A 19,179-nucleotide genomic window follows, 5' to 3' on the forward strand; every position below is an offset into this window, starting at 1 on the left:
TACTGCTGCCACAGTCACATTCTTTGGTCGAAAATAACCTTCAGAGTGAAGCGCACTCAGAGGACATGTTTCTTTCAGGGAATATTGAAGTGTTACCGGAGATGTGACATAACTTTAAATTATGTGAAGGAGGCGACGTGTCACAGAGAAACTGAGAGAAGCACAGGAATGTCGCGGTCGCCTCCACCACCAGGGTCATAGTGAACACAGGCGGCAGACGGGCACGTCCGATAGGAATTTGTAGATCAGAATTTAACCTTAATTTACCTACATGATTGGGCATGAAAGAAAAATCATCAAATAAATCAAATTACTAATTCAAATTACAAGCCACAGCACTTCAAAGGCAGTAAAGTCTTCATATAACGTTAACGCACTTAATAATTAAATAAAATAAAGGGTCTTGCAGGCATCTGGAATCTGCACAACTGGAAGGTTTGATGCTGTTTTTCACATGAATCCAATGTAAACATTAACCATCATAGCATCTGAAATCATGGGTGTCATTACTTACACAGTAGAAGGTGCAATATTTGCTCATGAAGAGTCTAATACTGGTAATGTTTAGAGGCAGTTGTTATTTGTGTCTTGTCTGCACAACAATGCATCTTTTCCTGTCTGTTTTTCTTCCCAGAGGTTTCTTCAGATCAACTTTTCTGAAACAGGATATCACTGAAAACACTGTAGTACACATGCCCAGCCTGTATGTGGTGCTGCCATGCTAATGTGAAGAAGAAGAAAAGCACTGAACAATCATTGTCACTCGCTAAAGATATATGTTAACATGTCCAATAAACTCTTCTGTTTATCGGAGGCGACGACCTTCAGGGTCAAAGAACAAGGTTAAGGAGGCTAAAAACTGTGTTTCTGTTGATGGACACATGGTGAAAGTATCTACATCTGGGGTGGGAAATTTCCCGCGGGGCCATATGTACTGTGACTGGTGTGAGGGGGTCATCAAGCAAGAAATGATGCGTTAATGAAAAAAATATTTTCAAATTAATTTATAAAAATATCCTCAAACATGTTGGTTGGTTGGGTCTAATTTCATTTAAAAGACATCCCATTCAAGATTCTCGGTACGCCTCCTGCATTTCAAAATCTAAGACAAGGGACAAGTAAAACTAAAACAGTCAACTGAAAAGACCAACTATTTAACTAAAAAAATAAATAAAACATCATCATGAAAGAAAAAAAGGCACAAAATAAAACAGCCCGAATTCCAACATGATCAGTTTCAGTTTTACAGTTCAGGGCTGAACTACATGGTAAGTGCAAATGATCCTCTCCCACCACCAGAAGAAACATTTCAGGACATTTCACCACTGATCTTTGGCAAGCAACATCTCTGCATGTTGTTAAAAGCTGAGATGGAGAAAACTGCCACTAAAAAGTGGGACACCCGTCCACAGTCACCATAACTATATGCCTCATGGGAGACCTATTTGGTTAACAGATGCTAAACGCAAGATGACTGGAGACAGGATTCACATAATAGGCATGCGACAAGAGGTAAGAAAGTGAGTCGATATCCCATAAAACTCCCAAAAAGGAGAGTACTGTATATTTCTGTATTACTCAAAACAAAAAAGTCTAATGAGTGAGTCACTGTTTGAGTGTGAATGCCGCACACCAGACTCATAAACTCTTTATGGCTCAATTAATGAGACAAATTATAAAAAAAGCTTTATGTTCCCTATTGACCTTCTCAAGAAAGTTGTTTAAATATATCTGTACACTTGTGTCCGATGTGTGTTGCAGAAGAGGATGAGAGACAGATGTGCTGTCATAACACAATAGTCTGGCTTTTTAAGAGGCCATATAAATGAGAAGCCAGTGAGACGATGCACCAGAACCTAAAACCTGATCACTCCCTCGTATGACTGTAAATCTCACAACAGGAAGACGCTGCACAACATTTTAATTATTGATGCACCGCTGCAATAAATCCTCTCACCCCACCCAACGGAAGTCTGGGAAGACAATAGTGAATAATGAAATGTAAAATAAAGGCTTCTACTGTTTAAATTTGATGGAACTGAGACATATAAATGACCCCTTCCTCTGGACTCAAATTTAAATCTAATGGACCACATGCCTTTAAGCAAAGAGACAATAAGAGGGGAGCACTTGAAAAAAGCGCATACTGATATCATATATAAATCCAATAAAAACACTGAAGGACAGACTAAAGGGCACAAGGGGATGATATACTACCATGTTCTCCACAACCTGAGTCAAAGTCAGGTCCTCGTCTCTCAAGAAAATACAACAAAAACCTTTTAAAAAAGAACAGAAAAGACACAGACACTTTTCTGATCGAGGTGTCCTTTGCTATTAAGACTAATGCCTGCTCCTCTGGATCTTAAAACCATAATCTATTGTCGACAACAATGTCAATTCACTTTCAAAGAAGTTTGACACCATAATACAGGTAAGGATGGAAGCTCTAGTTTGACTAACCCGCCATAAAACTGATGTTAGTGACCATGAAGAGGAAAGTAAAAGAGAACAAACAGAATATATATTTTTTTGCACTATACAGTTTTTCTGATGGAAATAAAGTCAAATAACAAACTTCATTTATTTATTCATCGAGTTATTGATTTATTTTGGTGGTTGTTTGTTTTAGCATTTTAAACTAATGTTGATCAGTACATCATTCATATTATTCACATTTCAAAAGTATCCAAAGAAATCCAAATACATTTGTTGATTCAATATATTTACATTCATTACATACATTCTGTCCTGATGGGTTTTTTTTATCCTTAAAATAGGTTCATCACACTCATGTAATGGCAGAAAAACTATTACTGATACAAGTGAAAAGTCTCATTGTAAAACAGGGTTCGCTTATTCATGTCATCTTAGCGTTCTTACTATGTTATAAAGTAGAAATAAACAGTTGTGTATTCTGTCTTGTTTCCATCCACACAGTCAATTCTTCATATAGATAAAGGGTCAAAAGCACCTTTTTTCACTCCAAAATTTCTGCAGCTATCAATTCAAAATAAACCCAGGTGACCTGTATTTAGGTGGTTAAAGCCAACCTTGAAGATGCGCCACAATTATCAAAAATAGCTCCATAGATCCATCTCGTGGTGGTCCAATCTAACTGTCAAGAAAAGCAGACTGTTGTTCATTTCGGTGATTGCGGCCAGATTCAGAACTGTATTTTGAAAAGCCTTGAGACACAATAAAGAGACGAAATAAAAGTGCTCCATCATTTGCTGGGGAAAAACAGCCATGGCCAGAATAGTTTCCTCGTCTCACTGCATTCGAGTCAAAGCTTCCAAAATTACCAGCATGGGACGACATGCGGTTTTCACCGCCTCCATCAGGACTTCGGTAAACAGTGCTTTCATGAATGTGGACACACATCTGAACAGAACCTGAAGCCTCGGTTGACTTGTAATATTTCTGCTCTTACAAAATCATTTTTGCAAGATACTTGAGCTTAAAGGACTATGCCAGATGATGACTATTTGATATCACAGCACACATATCCTGTATTCAAATGAGTTAAGTACAAAGTAAATCTAAATGATCAGAACTTTATATGGCGGCTCAAAGCTACCCTGTGGACTTCTAACACCTGAAACATATTGAAAATGCGTAATCACACTACGTGCCATAACATGGCAGCACCAATAAATTATGCCAGGGGAATCATCAAACGGAGCCGTATGCAGATGGGTGGCAGCTGCAGTATTGAGATGTATCTAAAAATACACAGAAGCGTGTCGGTTCTGTGATGTGGACCAGGACTATTCAGCAGGAGGCAGCAACGCTGTTTGCAAAATATGATACTAAAATTATCAATGTCAAAAAAGCCTCTAAGTATACATGAATATCATGCCAAAAAGGTTTTGGATTAAACAGCTATATACTAAGTAATAACAACTTTTACATCGCAGTGTTGAACCATCAAATAAATGATGATACCTGGGTTACATTTAAGTACTCAGTCGTTGGAGAGACGCCTTTTTAAATCAGAGACTGTGGGTTTTGGCTTTGCAGCAGGGCGCGTTTGGTGAGACGCAAGTGCATGAAGAAATTCAGCACAACACATAACCAAAGGCGGCACTAAATGACATTATATGGCAGCACTTGATTCAAGAATATAAAGGAAAATAATTTTAGGATGTCTTAGTCAGGGCTGCACTGATCGATTGATCAGACCGCCGATTTATCGGCGCCGATATGGGCATTTATGACGTCATCATGATCGACCAATCAAAAGTAATTTTCATGTATCATGATGAGAAATATTATTGCTAGGGATGCTCTGATTTTGATCTGTTCATTGTTCATTGAAAAGGGATTAAAACATATTTATTTTAGATGAAGCACGTTGACTTTTTTAGTATTTATTTTCTTTAAAAGTTGCAATGTTTTCTGTACAGTGTTGTTTAGTATCATTGTTATTTAGTAGGTTCATGTAACTAGTCAAAAAAAAGTGATTTTTGTGTGTGATTTAGTTGAGAAAAAAATAATCGGTATCGGCCAAAAAAATCGGTGCACCCCACGTCCTTAATCCAATCAGATTAATAGATGTTAGCCTAGCTACTTGCTAGCATTCTGGCAGCAACTTTTGTCAGCTGTACAAAGTGTCCACACCACAAACACACTTTGAAAAACAAACTGACAGTTCGGCACTCAAATTATGTGCATGGTTCTATCCAGCACTTTCGCCCCTACACTGAGATATTCCCAGTGTAGGTTTTTTTTTTACACTGTTGTGAAGTGTGACCTGCGATGTCAGTGCTCCTCACGGTCAGTCGAGGAGGAGTGTGAGCACAGACACTCCTTTTGAATCCCTCCTTCATCTGCACTGCCATGGTCGCTTAGAGTTGCAATGACCACAACTATAGAAAACATGTCTCCATGAATAGCAGCTATTGAGTCAGAGAACATGGAAAACAGCAATAACACTTTCCTCTGAAGCCAAAATCAACTGAGGTAAATAAATCAGGCCTGAAATGACCTCCCAGAATGGGCTGCCTCTTGCTCTGCTATCCCATCAACAAACCTAACATCGGGGACAACATTTATTGTCCTGACCATCAGCGTCACCTCCTCCACATCTATCACCCGCTCTTGGCTTCCACTTCTCTTCCGGGTCCCTCTTTGGAGAGGAATACAAATCTTGAATGCATGTAAATGTATGAAAATGAGTGGAGCTGGTCTGACATCTGCAGGCTTTTGTGCTGCAGCTGTCACTCTCTGCAGAAGACTCTTACCTCCTCAAGGACGTCGGCAAGCTTGCTGAGAATATCTTCCTGCAGGCTGTGGAACGTGGGGACACTGTGGGAGAAAGAGAAGTGCTATCAGGGAGACGCCATGGTGTATTCACACGCTAAATAACGCCGACATGAATCAGGAATTCCCAGCCAACAGGAGTGATGATAAATTCATGAGCATGTGAAGATCAATAGTGGGTGTTGACCCTTACTGTATTACAGTTTATAAATATTTCAGCCAGAAAACGCAGCAGTACATTAGATCTTAGAGCAACTCCAGTCGCCGTGATTCCTGGCACTGCTATCGAACCCCACTACATAAAACTGACCCAATGTTTGTCAGGGAGGAAAAAATAGCTGCTGAACAAAAGGCTTATCGGCTTCATATCTCCCTCTCCGCTCCTGCATCTTCCTCCTCCCCCCCCGCCGCCTCATTTTCCATGCTTTATTAAAATAATCGGACCCATCTCGACTCCCACAGCCAGAGCCCCGCTTCTGTTTTGATTCTGGTGTTGTTTGCTTTCCCGGCAGAGTCACAAGCTAACCGCCTCTGAAGCGACTTGATGACCCTCAGACATCATACATGTGTCGCTCCAGTCCCTCAAGCTACGGCGCTGGTGACACAAACAAAAGACCGATGATTAGTGCGTTTCAGATTCATCAACCTAATTGATTTACCGCAAATTAATAAGTCATACAAGGCAGCGGGGGGGTGAGTCCCCCTAATTGTGCTGACATCATCTTATCACCGAATGAAGAGTGATGCGGTCATTACGGAGGATTCAAAGAGGGGGTCCCAGGAAAACAGTTAAAAAAAAAACAGAAAAAATCCATCACATGACCAGACAAACAAAAAAGAAACTTCCTGAATGAGAAGGTCTGGTGAGAATGACAAATAAAAGCAGTAAAACGCCAAAGAGCCCAGAAGCTGAAGGCTGGTGACACAAACAGGAAACCCCTGCTTCGTATGTTTCTCCTCATTAGCTTAATTGTTTTCAGCAATCATCCGTGTGGTTTCCCCTGAACACTGAATCCTATTAGGACACATAAATGGAAGCTTGAACAGCGACAAATGTGTAACACAATAATCCCTCCTGTATCGCGGGGGTTACCTTCTCCACGGAAAGTGAGCATCATGACTCACGCTGCCGAAAATGTGCCATTGTGATTGACGTTACCAGATAAGGTACCAGACCAAATGCTTGGGGAGATTTAAATACATTATACATTAATAAAATACAATTGAAATGAATAAAATCAGAAAAATAATTTCAATTATTAAAATGATCCATCCATCCGTCTTTAGTTTTCCAGCGCTTAGGATTGCAGGGAGCGCTGGAGCCTCTCCCAGCGGTCACTGGAAGAGAGGTAGGAATACACCCTGGACTGGACAAAATACTCAAGTTATTTTATTCAACATTTGACAGGTACTAATAGCGACTTATCAATGAAACAATCAAGCATCTAAATACAGCAGACAGACGCATTATATTTGTGTATTGTCAATATATGCCTTTTTTGTTATTTATTTTTTTTAAAGTGGCAATGTTTTCTGTACAGTGTTGTTTAGTATCTTTGTTATTTGGCAGGTTCATGTAACTAATCTAAAAAAAAGTGACTTTCGTGTGTGATTTAGTTAAGAAAAAAAGAAAAAAAAAAACAATCAAGCATCCAAACACAGCAGACAGACGCATTATATTTATGTATTCTCAATTTATGTTGTCTTTTCTTTGATCTGTAAAAAAAAAATATATTGACTCTATATTGCTCTGTACCACATTTTTCAAATCTGATGCCAATGCTGCAGCCGATATCTTCAACTTGTTCCTTAAAAAGTTGTTAACAATGTTTATGGAACTCCTGTATACTGACACCTAAAAACACCACACCACTGGAGTTTCGCATGACGGCTTAGGCATAAATGAAACGCAAAGCTGTTAATGCCACAAATAAAAGTGCAACATTGATAGAATATAGAAATAACTTAACAAAAATATGAGGCTGTACACACCTTGTTTGACACACCATCGTGAAATCCTACAGACCTTACGGCATGACTGAGTGATATTGAGGATATTTCGGCAGATGGATCAGACAGGTACGTGGGAAAAAAAAACGAACGGACGATTCAATCATTTCAGCCTGGATCAAACCTGATATTGATCCAAGCCAATACTGACAACCATCCCTGAAATTACAAAAATATGTAATAAACTAATATATATATATATATATATATATATATATATATATATATATATATATATATATATATATATATATATATATATATATATATATATATATATATATAGATAGATAGATAGATAGATAGATAGACAGATATATATATATATATATATATATATATATATATATATTTATTTATTTATGTTTTTGTAAAAATGACACATGAAATTACAAAAATATGTAATAAACTAATATATATATACATATATACATATATATATACATATAGATGTTTGTTTTTTGTTTTTTTATTTATTTATTTATTTATTTTGTAAAAATGACACATGACATCATTTTTGCCTTCTTGTAGACTTAAAAAAGAGAAAAACATCCATCTTATCATCTCATTCTCGTACAGTAGCACGTGTACTGTAACTGTAGAGCAGCGTCCTGTACAGCCGCAGCACTTGAACGATAATGATGATGAGGAAATTGAATGTGGGACATCAAAACAGAAGCTGACAATATTAAATGAATGTCATACATTCAGTTTGATTTCCCAGGTCACGTTCATTTGACAGACAGGAAAAATTGAACCGGCAGAATGGATTGGTCTAATTTGGCTTCTAAATTATTATGTACAATTTCAACCATAATTGGAAACACCTCCGGAAATGCGCGTGATTAGATGACAGGCTGTCATTTTTCTGCTTCCTATAGTAGAAATTCAGCACAGATGTCTGTGTGTCTTCAGTCTCTGCCTTGGAGCCACAGTTTTATCAACGTAAAAAAGAAAAAAAAACACTGGCAGTTTCAATTTGTCAGTCTCCATCAAAGGTCCACCTCCGCAGTGTGAGAACTCATAATTTTACAGTCCTGACACAATAGACGAATGACTGACAGCTAAATTTTGCCCAAAGTCTCTTCATAATTGCGCAGCTCTGAAATATGTACCGAGACATCTTAAATAAGTGGATCTTGTTCACCAGAAGAGGCTGTATGGGCATTTATTGAACACTCACTTACCCGCTAGATTGTTATGTCAGAGCTGCTTAGAGGCAGCGGCTGCCACATTACCAGTAAAGATAGTTTCTTTGTCTCGCATGTCAAAACCAAAGCTTTTAGGAACCGGAAAGAGGAGGATGATTAATAGAGTGTTCTCTCCTGTTCACTTGACTTATCTTCAATTCTATAAAAAAGCTGTTCCAGTCAGTCATTTTCAGCTCCAGTATGCTTTTACTTTTTTCAACATATTCACAAATATAATTCTGGGATACAAAGAACTCTATGATACACAGGGTTTGCGCTACATCTGCCATGGCTTATAAATGGGAGCCGACACGCATTGAGAAAATGATTTTTAAAGATGAACTCGCAAGTGATCAAACGCATTAAAATAAAGTGGATAAATAGAAACAAACAGAAAACACGTCGCGCATCATGGAGGTGGACTTGAGTGTCATGTTTTTTCAGGCAAAAATCCTGTATGAAAGAAACATGATATAGAAGTCAAGTTGCACATTCCGGCCAGACTTGTGAAGCGGCGTGAGGACGGTTGCAGATGACAGACAGATTTACTTCTCATGATTTAAGAGTTTTTCTTGTTACCATCACTTTGTGTTAATCCTCCAAAAACTCACAAATATGGTAAATTCTTGACGGCTTTAATCATAACTCAAATTATTTTGGATGCTGAACCTAAATAATTTAACCTTCTTCATCTCAGCACTATTTTCACTTCTTAATTTTAATTCTCCAATTGTCAAAACGTCAAGTCAAAACTTTTCGTTTACAGAAACCAAAAAAGCCAAAATATCTTCCTCCGATTATTAATACAAATGCCAATAGCCCGTTCCAAACCGCCATCAGAGAAGTCCTCCCATTTACTGCTGGTCCTTGCCTTTTCACTTTCTCCTCCTGAATGTACTGCACATTAACCTTCTTCATCTCCGCACTATGGGCAATGAGAGATGCAGCAAGAAAAACACCAGGGTTTCACGCCAGGTTTGTTCATCATGTAAAATGAGATGCTTAGCAGAGGTCTGCACTGTCTCAGTGCTTTTCTTTTTACAAATATACAACTCAATTTTAAGATAGCGCTTTTACATATTCACTTTTTCACTTTAATTCTCCAATTGTTTGACACCTGTGATTCAATAGCCTTCAGCTCCATTGTCAAAACTTTTCGTTTACAGAAACCAAAAAATCCAGATGGGAAGATTTGCCGAAATATCTTCCTCCGATTTGCATCCGTCTGTGCCTCTTTAAACAACTCCATCAATGGTGACAGTCAGAGGTTCTGATCAAAGCCATTCATGACCGAACCCACCACAGGCAGATTCATGATCTTCACTCAGACATTAGATAAATAAATGTGTGAAAATGAGCGAGACGGAATGCGCTTCAGTTGAAGAAAAGCCACACGAAAACGACATTTCCGATGAACTTCAAGGAAGAAGGGCTTTCATTAATTTAATTGGCTCGATAAAAGCAGGAAAAGCGTCAAAAAGGGGTTTGAAAAAAAAGAAAGAGATGGAAGGTGCAAACGAATTTGGCACCTTCCTGCATCTTGATCTGCTTTTGTCTTTTGATGAGTGTTTCATTATTGATGCCAGCCAACACCTAAGGAGAAGCCTCTCCAGTGAAGATTCGCTGCTGTGTGGAGCTTTTCGGACCGCTGCCATTCAAAGAGCGTTTTGCAACATGACTCACCGGTTGGAAGAGTCCTCACTGGCATCTTTTACATTAGATTATGTAACATATTATGGGACATATGAGTAGGAGGGCGGGCTGATGGAAGCTGAGGAACAGTGTCCATTCAAGTGCACCAGATGCTCTTACCTTTTTAGAAACTCCATGTACTCTGTGTGCTTGATGAGGCCCGTTCTCATCATGATTGTCTGGAAACATTGTCGGTCGATGGCCCAGAGTTTCACGTTTGTCAGAGCTGCAATGGAAGAAAGCAGAGTCATGAAAGAGATTTCACCCTGAGGCGATCAGAATAATAAAGCAGCTTCCATAGATAGATGCATAATGAATGACCTGCATTGTTCGAAAAAAGTGAATATTATATGCGGACAGATATATGAGGAGTCTTCCAGCTGTGTCGTGGCATCTTGGCATGAGCACTCACAGTGGGTCAGGACTTGTGACATCACCAGCAGCTTTGAAAGCCACAGTGGCGAAAACCCCTGGGCTGAACAGGCGCCATCCAGAACTGCTTTAAAGCTTTAAGTGGAGATGATGATGGCTGACACATTTCTTCAGCGCAGCGGGGTGGTAGCTGACGAGGACGCTAAAGACAAACTCTGGAGAGGAACCATAAAGTATATTTAAGAGGAAAGACAAAGACGGTGGATTTGGGACTATTTACCCCTCCCTCCATTATTGTGGAGCTCACTTTGGGTGTACGAACTTGCACGTGCAGTAGAAGTTTGCACAAAAATCTATTGTATGGCAATTCAGAACAGCACAGTGTAAAACTTTTTTCATCATTGTGTGGCCTTGAAAGATGCACGCCATTACATGCTGTCTCATTTGCACTTGTTTCAGTGCACAGAAACCTATAAATCCACCCCTGACTGAATCAATAGAGGGAAAAGCAACACGTCATAAATAAGCCAAACACTGGCTTCATTATACCAACTGAATTGTTTGTCTGGGATTAAGGGTCTATATACAACCAAACCAAGAATAAATGAACAACTTGGTGAAAGAAATAAATGCCAGAAAAGTTTCTATTCATCAGTGGCTTCAGAGAACAGTGTCCAGTTGAATTAGTTGCAGTCAAACATTGTCAGTTCAATAGTCTGCACTGGCCAGAGAACACTGTTGTTGTTTTAATAAGGTCCAAGGAATTGGCTTCTTGATTCACATTTTTCTCTCCATTGTTAAACTGCATAAACAACAAAGAACTTCAAAGGACAAAGTGAATATAATAATTCTTAGTCTGACCCGTCACCTCGGACCTGTTTGCCATGGGAGACCCTACCATAGCAACATAGCTCTTAGGATCATTTAAGGTACACAAACTCCCCCACCTCGATAAGGTTGCAGTTCCACATCGAGAGGAAGCAGCTATGGTGGCTCGGGCATCTGACCCGGATGCCCCCTGGACGCCTCCCTGGGGAGGAGTTCCGGGCATGTCCTACCGGGAGGAGACCCTGGGAAAGACCCAGGACTCGCTGGAGAGATTATGTCTCCGGTCTGGCCTGGGAACGCCTCGGGATCCCCCGGGAGGAGCTGGAGGAGGTTTGTGCGGATCGGGAAGTTTGGGTTTCTTTGCTCCGAATGCTGCCTCCGCGTCCCGACTCCGGATAAGCGGCCGAAGATGGAAGGAAGTGACACACTTAGTTTAAATAACCTACCTATAACACCCAGAGAGTTAACTTCTAATTTGACAAAAAATATCTTTGTAGGCTACAAAAATACCGTCACCAATTCACCGCCGCATGTTTTCACAGGAGGAAGGTTATTATTTTTCCAATTATTAAAAGTCAAGGCATTTTAATTAATTTACTTCAAAAGACAAGGTCACATCACAACAATTTGATACAAGGCTCACAAAGACTTTTTCATTTAATTAAAACTGGATGACATCTCATGCAATAAAATGTTTTCATGAATTTTATTTCTCCTTCTAATCCATTGCTGAGCTTTGTGTAACCTGTAATTCCAGGGCCACCAGGTGTCCTTACGTTCTATTTCCAACATTTTTTTTTCATATTTCTAATTAAATTGGACCTTTTAGTAAACATATATTTGCTATGTTTCTGTTATATTATTATGCTATAATTCTTCTCAAAAAAATCTGCTCAAATCTCCTTATTATTTTTAAGCATTTTTCAATTTCCTGCTCTTGTAGTGCCTTTTATGAAAATGACAACACTTTAATTGAATAACGGTGATCACTGAACCATTGTGGCATTTTAACAAAGCTATGTGAACATAAGACAGTCAAAACACCTTCTGCATACGATACTAAGGGAAGGTAAAGCAAACAGCAGACGGGCTTCCCAGCAGATCAACAGTTTGGCAGCCCACTAAAAAAGGACCAAGGCTCGGGGGAAATGCCCTCATTACACAGCCTCACACACTTTTTAGAATAGAGACTTTCTCTTTGATTCTAAGCCCCAAAACACAGCGCTTGTCATATGAAAGACTGCGTAACAGAACGCTGTAGATTTGCACATGAGAAAATGTCACATGAAAGGTTTGTTTGGTGGGCACTGAGAATGCATTGGTGGGATACTACATCCTCTCACAATGTTTTCAAGTCTCAGAATCTACTAAATTGATGTTGTCCGATAAGGTACAAGGCCGAGCTGGCATTTTTGTTATGAGCAGTCAAGACCACATACGTGGGGTAATTTTTAAATCACAAATGTATGAAAATTCCACAGGTAAACAGTGGCCAATCTAGTCATTTCCACCACCTCTCAACTGCCACCTTTGTGCCTGTTCACACGCTCTCTTATTGTTATGTGCATGCATCATGCATGTAAGCCCTTGATCAATTCATGAAATGGTAGAAAAAATGACATGTGATTCTATTCCAAGAGGAGTCTCCCTTATCAACAGTAAAACATAATCTGAATGGCTTTATCAATATGATAATTGGATAAAAACTATTCTGCATTCAGTTCCGCCTCAGTCTTAACTTGTCTTGGACCTGCACCTTGAAAGTATTGCTCTTGGCCTTGACTTGATTTCAGCCAGGCTTTTAACTGGAGGGGCATCTGAGTCCCAGCAGGACGCCCTAAATTTCCGACCATTAGCGCCAGTGTCGTGGCTTAATTGCAGTACTAATTTCCATGAAAAGGATGTTTGGCTCTGGTAATTTTGCTGAATTAGAGGCTGCCTTCGGTGTCAACACAGGACGCTAAACAGACATGCATTCGCTGTCTATCTTTAGATCTCACTGCGTCACATTTTCTACTACAGAGGCATCACATCTGTGATACCCAGCTATCGGACCCCAGAGAAATTATCGTCATGGTCCAATTTGACCTCAAGTGTGGGAGGTGAGGCGTCACTGGTCTGAATCTACTGTGGAATACTGTCTTTTGGCAGGAGGTGGGAGTAGAGGGCACTGGGAAATAAGATATGTAGGAAGCCTGCAGCGCACCACAGTAGGTAAACGCATTAGTCAGAGGTTTGACTAAATTGCAGTGAGACTTAGGGAGCTAGTTATCTGCTGGTGAAGCTGCAGATGAATGTTTTAATGCCTGCAGCAAGCCAGCCATTAGCTTCACGGGCTTTGTGGATGCCCATAACACTCCGGGCAGCACCGTTGTCTATGAAAGGATAAGAGAAATGGCAGGGAAGTGGCTGTTTCAGCGGGATGGTAATTTGGGCTTTGACAACAGGCGGAGGTTGACGGAGAAGTTACATCGAGCGCCACCGGCGTGCACTCGAGGCTGGAACACCTTAATGACATCCATTGGACGGACACAACCTCAGGGGGAAGAGGGACTGAGCTCATCTTGTCAAGTCACAAGTTTAATCTGAAATAATTGATGCCTTCACACAACATACACTGAAATAGATCAGAATTATTATAGGAATATTAATCAGAGGTTTGCTTAGTATGAAAATGGGCACATGAATGTGCATGTCGGTTGATCAATAAACTGGAGGCATAACTCATATTTCTATCTGAGGAGCCCAATAAGCGAATATATCTGCAGGCTTTGATGCTGGAAGAGGAGTAAATGGAATTATTGGCTGTTTAAACCCTCCATCTCATAAACCACAACTGTGATTTGCCAGTAGGAGAGCGCCCTGGAGTGGCGACTCCCTCCCAGAGAGTGAGTCCTCGTAATGAAGTACAGTGAATGGATAAACATATTCATTGCAAGGCTAGATATTATGACACCCAACCAACTCAGCTCATATCCAGAGATCCCAAGCTACTCACAAGTCAACTGGTGCAATTTCCTCATCGAGTCCTCACATTCCCCCCGTAGTTCCCTTGCTGCCTGGTGGGAAAACCTCTCAGCAGCCTTTGATGGCACATTCTCACTTACATTTGTCACAAATCGACTACTGACAGGAGGACTTTCAAACTTTGGCGTGACGTTCAAAAGGACATGCATGGGGGGATGTCGCTATGTCCCTTTAGATATTGCTTGTTAAATGTGGACCATGAGTCCGGAAACGCTGTAGACGGAAACTACACAAGTCACTTGAAAGTCTAACGCATCTACATGCATCGCAGGCGGCTGATTCATTCAGCGACCCAAAAAAGGAAAAAAATGTCCACTTTTTTCACACCTCAGGAGTGAGAATGTGTTGTTAAACGTGCCCGGAATTCACACTTCTCCACTGTACCTGTTCTGTCATGATCCCAGGTGTATAGGAAGCAAGTGCAACATCAAAATATCTTGATAAAGACAGAGCCTTGCCTTCTGGGTTGGATGTTTCACATCATGACATGAGGTAAATCAGCGACACTACCACTGTCACAACTGTATTTTCTGGACTACATTTTTTTTCAAACTCTTACTGGTCGTGCAACTTATACTCAGGTGTGACATATACTGTACTGTATGTTTATGTTTTTTACATTATTAAATGTTATTTTACACTGACTGACTGAAATCTCACACTGGTTGCAAATGATTCATAGATATTTACAGCTAGTATTATTGATGTCATCGATTGAATAATTTTTTAAAATAATTTTGTAAAGTAAATATGTGTTGTAAGTGTGACTTGTAGTCCATTTTTTGGTTCTTCATGTGTCTTCTGACCGGCACGACTTATAGACCAAAAAAGGCGGTGTATGTTTTAGAGGCTCTGAGCTAAGCTGTTCTCATTCCATCACAGCACTGGTAACATCCTGGGTGCGATGCAGCCGCTCCACATGTTAACGTGTGATATTGCAGTACTTTAGGAGAACAGATGGACACCTTGGACATACAGGGGTTGGACAAAAAAATGGAAACACCTTAGAGCTATTTTACACCTTAAAGCTATTTTAGCTTTAAGGTGTTTCCATTATTTTGTCCAACCGCTGTAGACAACAAACTCTTATACCTGAGAACAATATAGCAACGTCTGGAAATCCACACAACCATAAGTCTTTTTGAACTCGCTCACATTCTCTGGCATTGATGCCTTTGTCTTTATATGCAGCGAGACAGCGATATTATCCAGACTGGAGTGGCAGTAAAGCTTGCTGCTGTCAGAGGACACCACTTTGTGAGAATTCCATTCAGTCAGGGTCTGGATTCTGTTCCAAAGATGCAAGGATATTTCCTATATCCAATGTTGAGTTCTGGCTACTCTTTGCAAAGGCTTGGCCATTAGCATAAATGATGACACTCTGCTGACTACTGCTGATATTCACAGTGTAACATCCCACAAAGGATGAGAGTTCACAGGAACATGTTATTATCGTCTGCAGCATCATCCCCCACTGTTTTAAGGTCTTGTTTATATCCATGAATTCACAACAATAGATCTATGTGGTCGCTGTGGAACAATTAAGCAACAAACATTTGTAAGAATGGGATGATTTGAACTGTTGGAAAGTAAGAAATTACATCATCGATGATGAAAAGAGTGAAGGACTAGATATATCTGCAGTGGAGTCTGCCCTTCACAGCTGTATGACCTTGACCATTTCTTCTGTCAGAATGAGGCGACAGATTTTAACTCTATTTAGTTTAGTCTTGAAAATACTCACCTCTGAAAATCTTATCTCATTTCCAAATATTTCAAACCTTGCCAAGTCTCTTGCCCATGTTTCTATGTAACACCTCACCTGCACTGCTGCAATACTGCCTCGAAGACCTGCAACATCAACTCCAGTGTGGCTCACCTAACCGAAAAGATATCAAAATGTTCCCACCATGTCAATTCACCTCACCTACACCGTCTCCGTGTCTAGACCTGGAACATTCACTGGACGCTTTCACACCTACACGGCCATTTGAACCTTTAACCCATGAGCTTGCTTCACTTTCTCCACCATCGCAAAGTATTTTATTGGAATCTACCGCTAACTACAGGAGGCTGAGAACATTTTGTACGATGAATACATAAACCTAAAACATGACAGCAAAAAAAGAGAATGGAGGGCAATGTGCGGATTTGTACTATTATTGAAATGTGTGATGGTGCCTGGTGGGCTTCAGCGGTGATGATGAACGAAGGGCAGTAGGCGGCAAAGAGGAAAGATGGCGAGGATGATGTCTGGCACAGGGAGCAGCAGCATGGTCTTCACCATGTGTGGGTAAAGATAATAAAGGGGTGTCATCTATGTCCAACCGCCCGTGCTCAGAACCTCAATCCAGTATGACGGCGGCTATTGGAATTATAAAGGGACGTGTCCCATACCTTACAGCAGATGATAATGCTGCACTAGGTTACCAAAAACTAGTATTATTTTCTTAAATCAGCTGTATAAAACATGAAACCTTCTACTGTTAATACCAGCAGATTGACAGAGACAATCATCCCATTGTGTCACCAATGCTCTAACATTGATGTTCAGAAATCCTTTTTGAAACAACAAATAGTCAACAACACAAACTAGAACTCTAACACTTATACCCAGCTGACACATGCATTTCATTACACAGGCGTAAAGTAGGCTAGCATTAGGTGCTAGTATTTCACTGAAAGCTCCATATGAGTCGGTCACTTCTTAGATTACATTAGAGTAAAGAAATGAATTACCAACATTTATTAATGCCGTAACAATAGACATTTGACAAATAGCCAAACATTAGAAATGATATATGTTAATAATAATATACATTTTAGAAAAATATAACCATAAAAATCATCAAAACAAAAGAAGAAAGTGAAGTGACAGAAAAACTGTTCGACAACATTGATCACGTTTTTTTTTTTTTTTAAAGGATCAAACAATCACCACAAGATTGATCAACAAATATCAAGGCCATTGGAGCATGACACACATATTCATAGAACCGTGGTTACATTAAGCAACCAGTATTTAACCAGAAAGCTACATAGTTTCATGTTTTCGTTCTTTGTATGTTTGTTTTTTGCACAAGCTTTACACTTCATCCACAGGCCATTGAGGCACAGTGTGCTCATCTTAGTTTTCTTAGTTGTACAGATAAATTTAAAAGACATAAAAGGCTTATGAAGCTTCATGAAACAGTGTACTCATTTTCAGAGCTCCGCTCTAAAGTTATTTGGATTTGAGAAACCATTTCACCAACAGCCATTTTTTAAGCAAAAGCGCCACCTGCGGAGCTTTGAAAATGATGACCCTGTTTCATGAAGCCTCATCTCTACATCACGGTTTCCCATAACACTATATCAAGATGGCTGAACAAAACTGCCACCACTTAGAATATGTTCTCCAAAAAGAAAAGAAAAAAATCATGATTTCATAACAACGGCAACAGATGGTATTGGAAACATTGACACATCTTACGATTGCCGACACAAAGCGACAAACTAAGACACCGTCTGTGGCACCGTCTCACACGTCCACAGATTAACCCCAAAATTAAACCGACATAAATGATACGGTGACACTGCGAACACAAGTACATACTGACTCATCATCGATGAATTATTCAGTGCAAAACTCAATCGGCCACAAGTGTAGAACCAAAAAGACAGCAACAAAAAGACATCCATAAAATATGCATGATGCAGTGAAACCCTTTTTTGAATTTCACCACAGATGCATTTTTCCCCTGCTATGGCGCACTCTTAATAAAGCCTCTCTGAAAGCACGCATGTGGATATATGCATTTTGATCTTTGTGCAGTTCATGCATATTTCATGTAGAAATAAAGCCAGCCATCGGCGAACATATTTGTTTTCATTTAGTCAAAGCAACATCTTTATATGTACCTTACATAACGTTTCCATGCCGGTAAAGAAGTCATTAACATGTAGAGGAAATTAAAATAAATATTCCAGATACTTCACTTTACAGCGGTGAATTATCATTTAAGTCCTTTTGGATGGTTAAGCTTGGGTTTTAGAGCTTGGGGGGAAGCATCTCCTCAGTAATCGGAGTAAATCAGAGTCCGCAGTGAGTTATGGTGCGGTTTTGATTCCACCCTGACGGCATTTAAACAGGTTGTCACGCCGTCTTTAGAAGTTCCACCCACTGTCGCATGCTTGACTCTGCACCTGCAATTCATGGTACGAGCACAAATCCGTACCCGCACACCAGCACGGCCCCTTCCAGGAGCCCCTCTTGTTTTGGAAGGGTTTAAGAATGCAATTCTGCCATGGCTGCTGGGAGGATGAGTTAAATCGCGTTTGCCCCAAAGCCATTAATAACAATGCTGTCAAGTCTAATTACTCCAGGAGGCAATCACACTTGGAGCATGAGGATGTGGGACAGGTCATTTGCGCAGGCATGTCACCCGGGAGAAAAAACATTCAAGGGAATCACCACCTTGACAACAGTGTGGAAATCAACAAGTTAATAGCAACTAGTGGCTACGGAAGTTCCGTTTCCTTCTCCGTGCCTGCAGGTTGTTGCGACTGCTGGAATACATATGGATAGTGCACGTAGCACCAACCGCCATCTCTTGATGTACTGCAACCATCCTAAACCTTCAAAAGTAGATCACCATAGAAACTACACTCCAGCATCTCAACTCTTCTCCCAAGAAAGATTATTTCATCCTCCCAGTAGAAGGGACAGGACATGTCAAAAAACAAACGGAATCCAGCCGCCACAGCTATCAATTTTTCCTCAAGGATAACAACCGATGAATGACACCACTTTGTA

General features: G+C 40.1%; 1 protein-coding gene across 2 annotated transcripts in view; it reads right to left on the reverse strand.

The window, feature by feature from the left end:
• LOC128765090 (cGMP-dependent protein kinase 1) overlaps window positions 1-19,179 on the reverse strand; it is a 113,733-nt gene that overhangs the window by 30,450 nt on the left and 64,104 nt on the right. For both annotated transcript variants that reach the window (XM_053875523.1, XM_053875522.1), the window contains exons 4-5: window positions 10,278-10,383; window positions 5,247-5,310 (exon numbers count right to left, since the gene is read on the reverse strand). In XM_053875523.1, the coding sequence (XP_053731498.1) occupies window positions 5,247-5,310; window positions 10,278-10,383 (170 nt within the window). The remainder of the gene's footprint in view (window positions 1-5,246; window positions 5,311-10,277; window positions 10,384-19,179) is intronic.

The sequence above is a fragment of the Synchiropus splendidus genome, chromosome 9 (genome assembly GCF_027744825.2).
Source record: "Synchiropus splendidus isolate RoL2022-P1 chromosome 9, RoL_Sspl_1.0, whole genome shotgun sequence".
NCBI lineage: Eukaryota > Metazoa > Chordata > Actinopteri > Syngnathiformes > Callionymidae > Synchiropus > Synchiropus splendidus.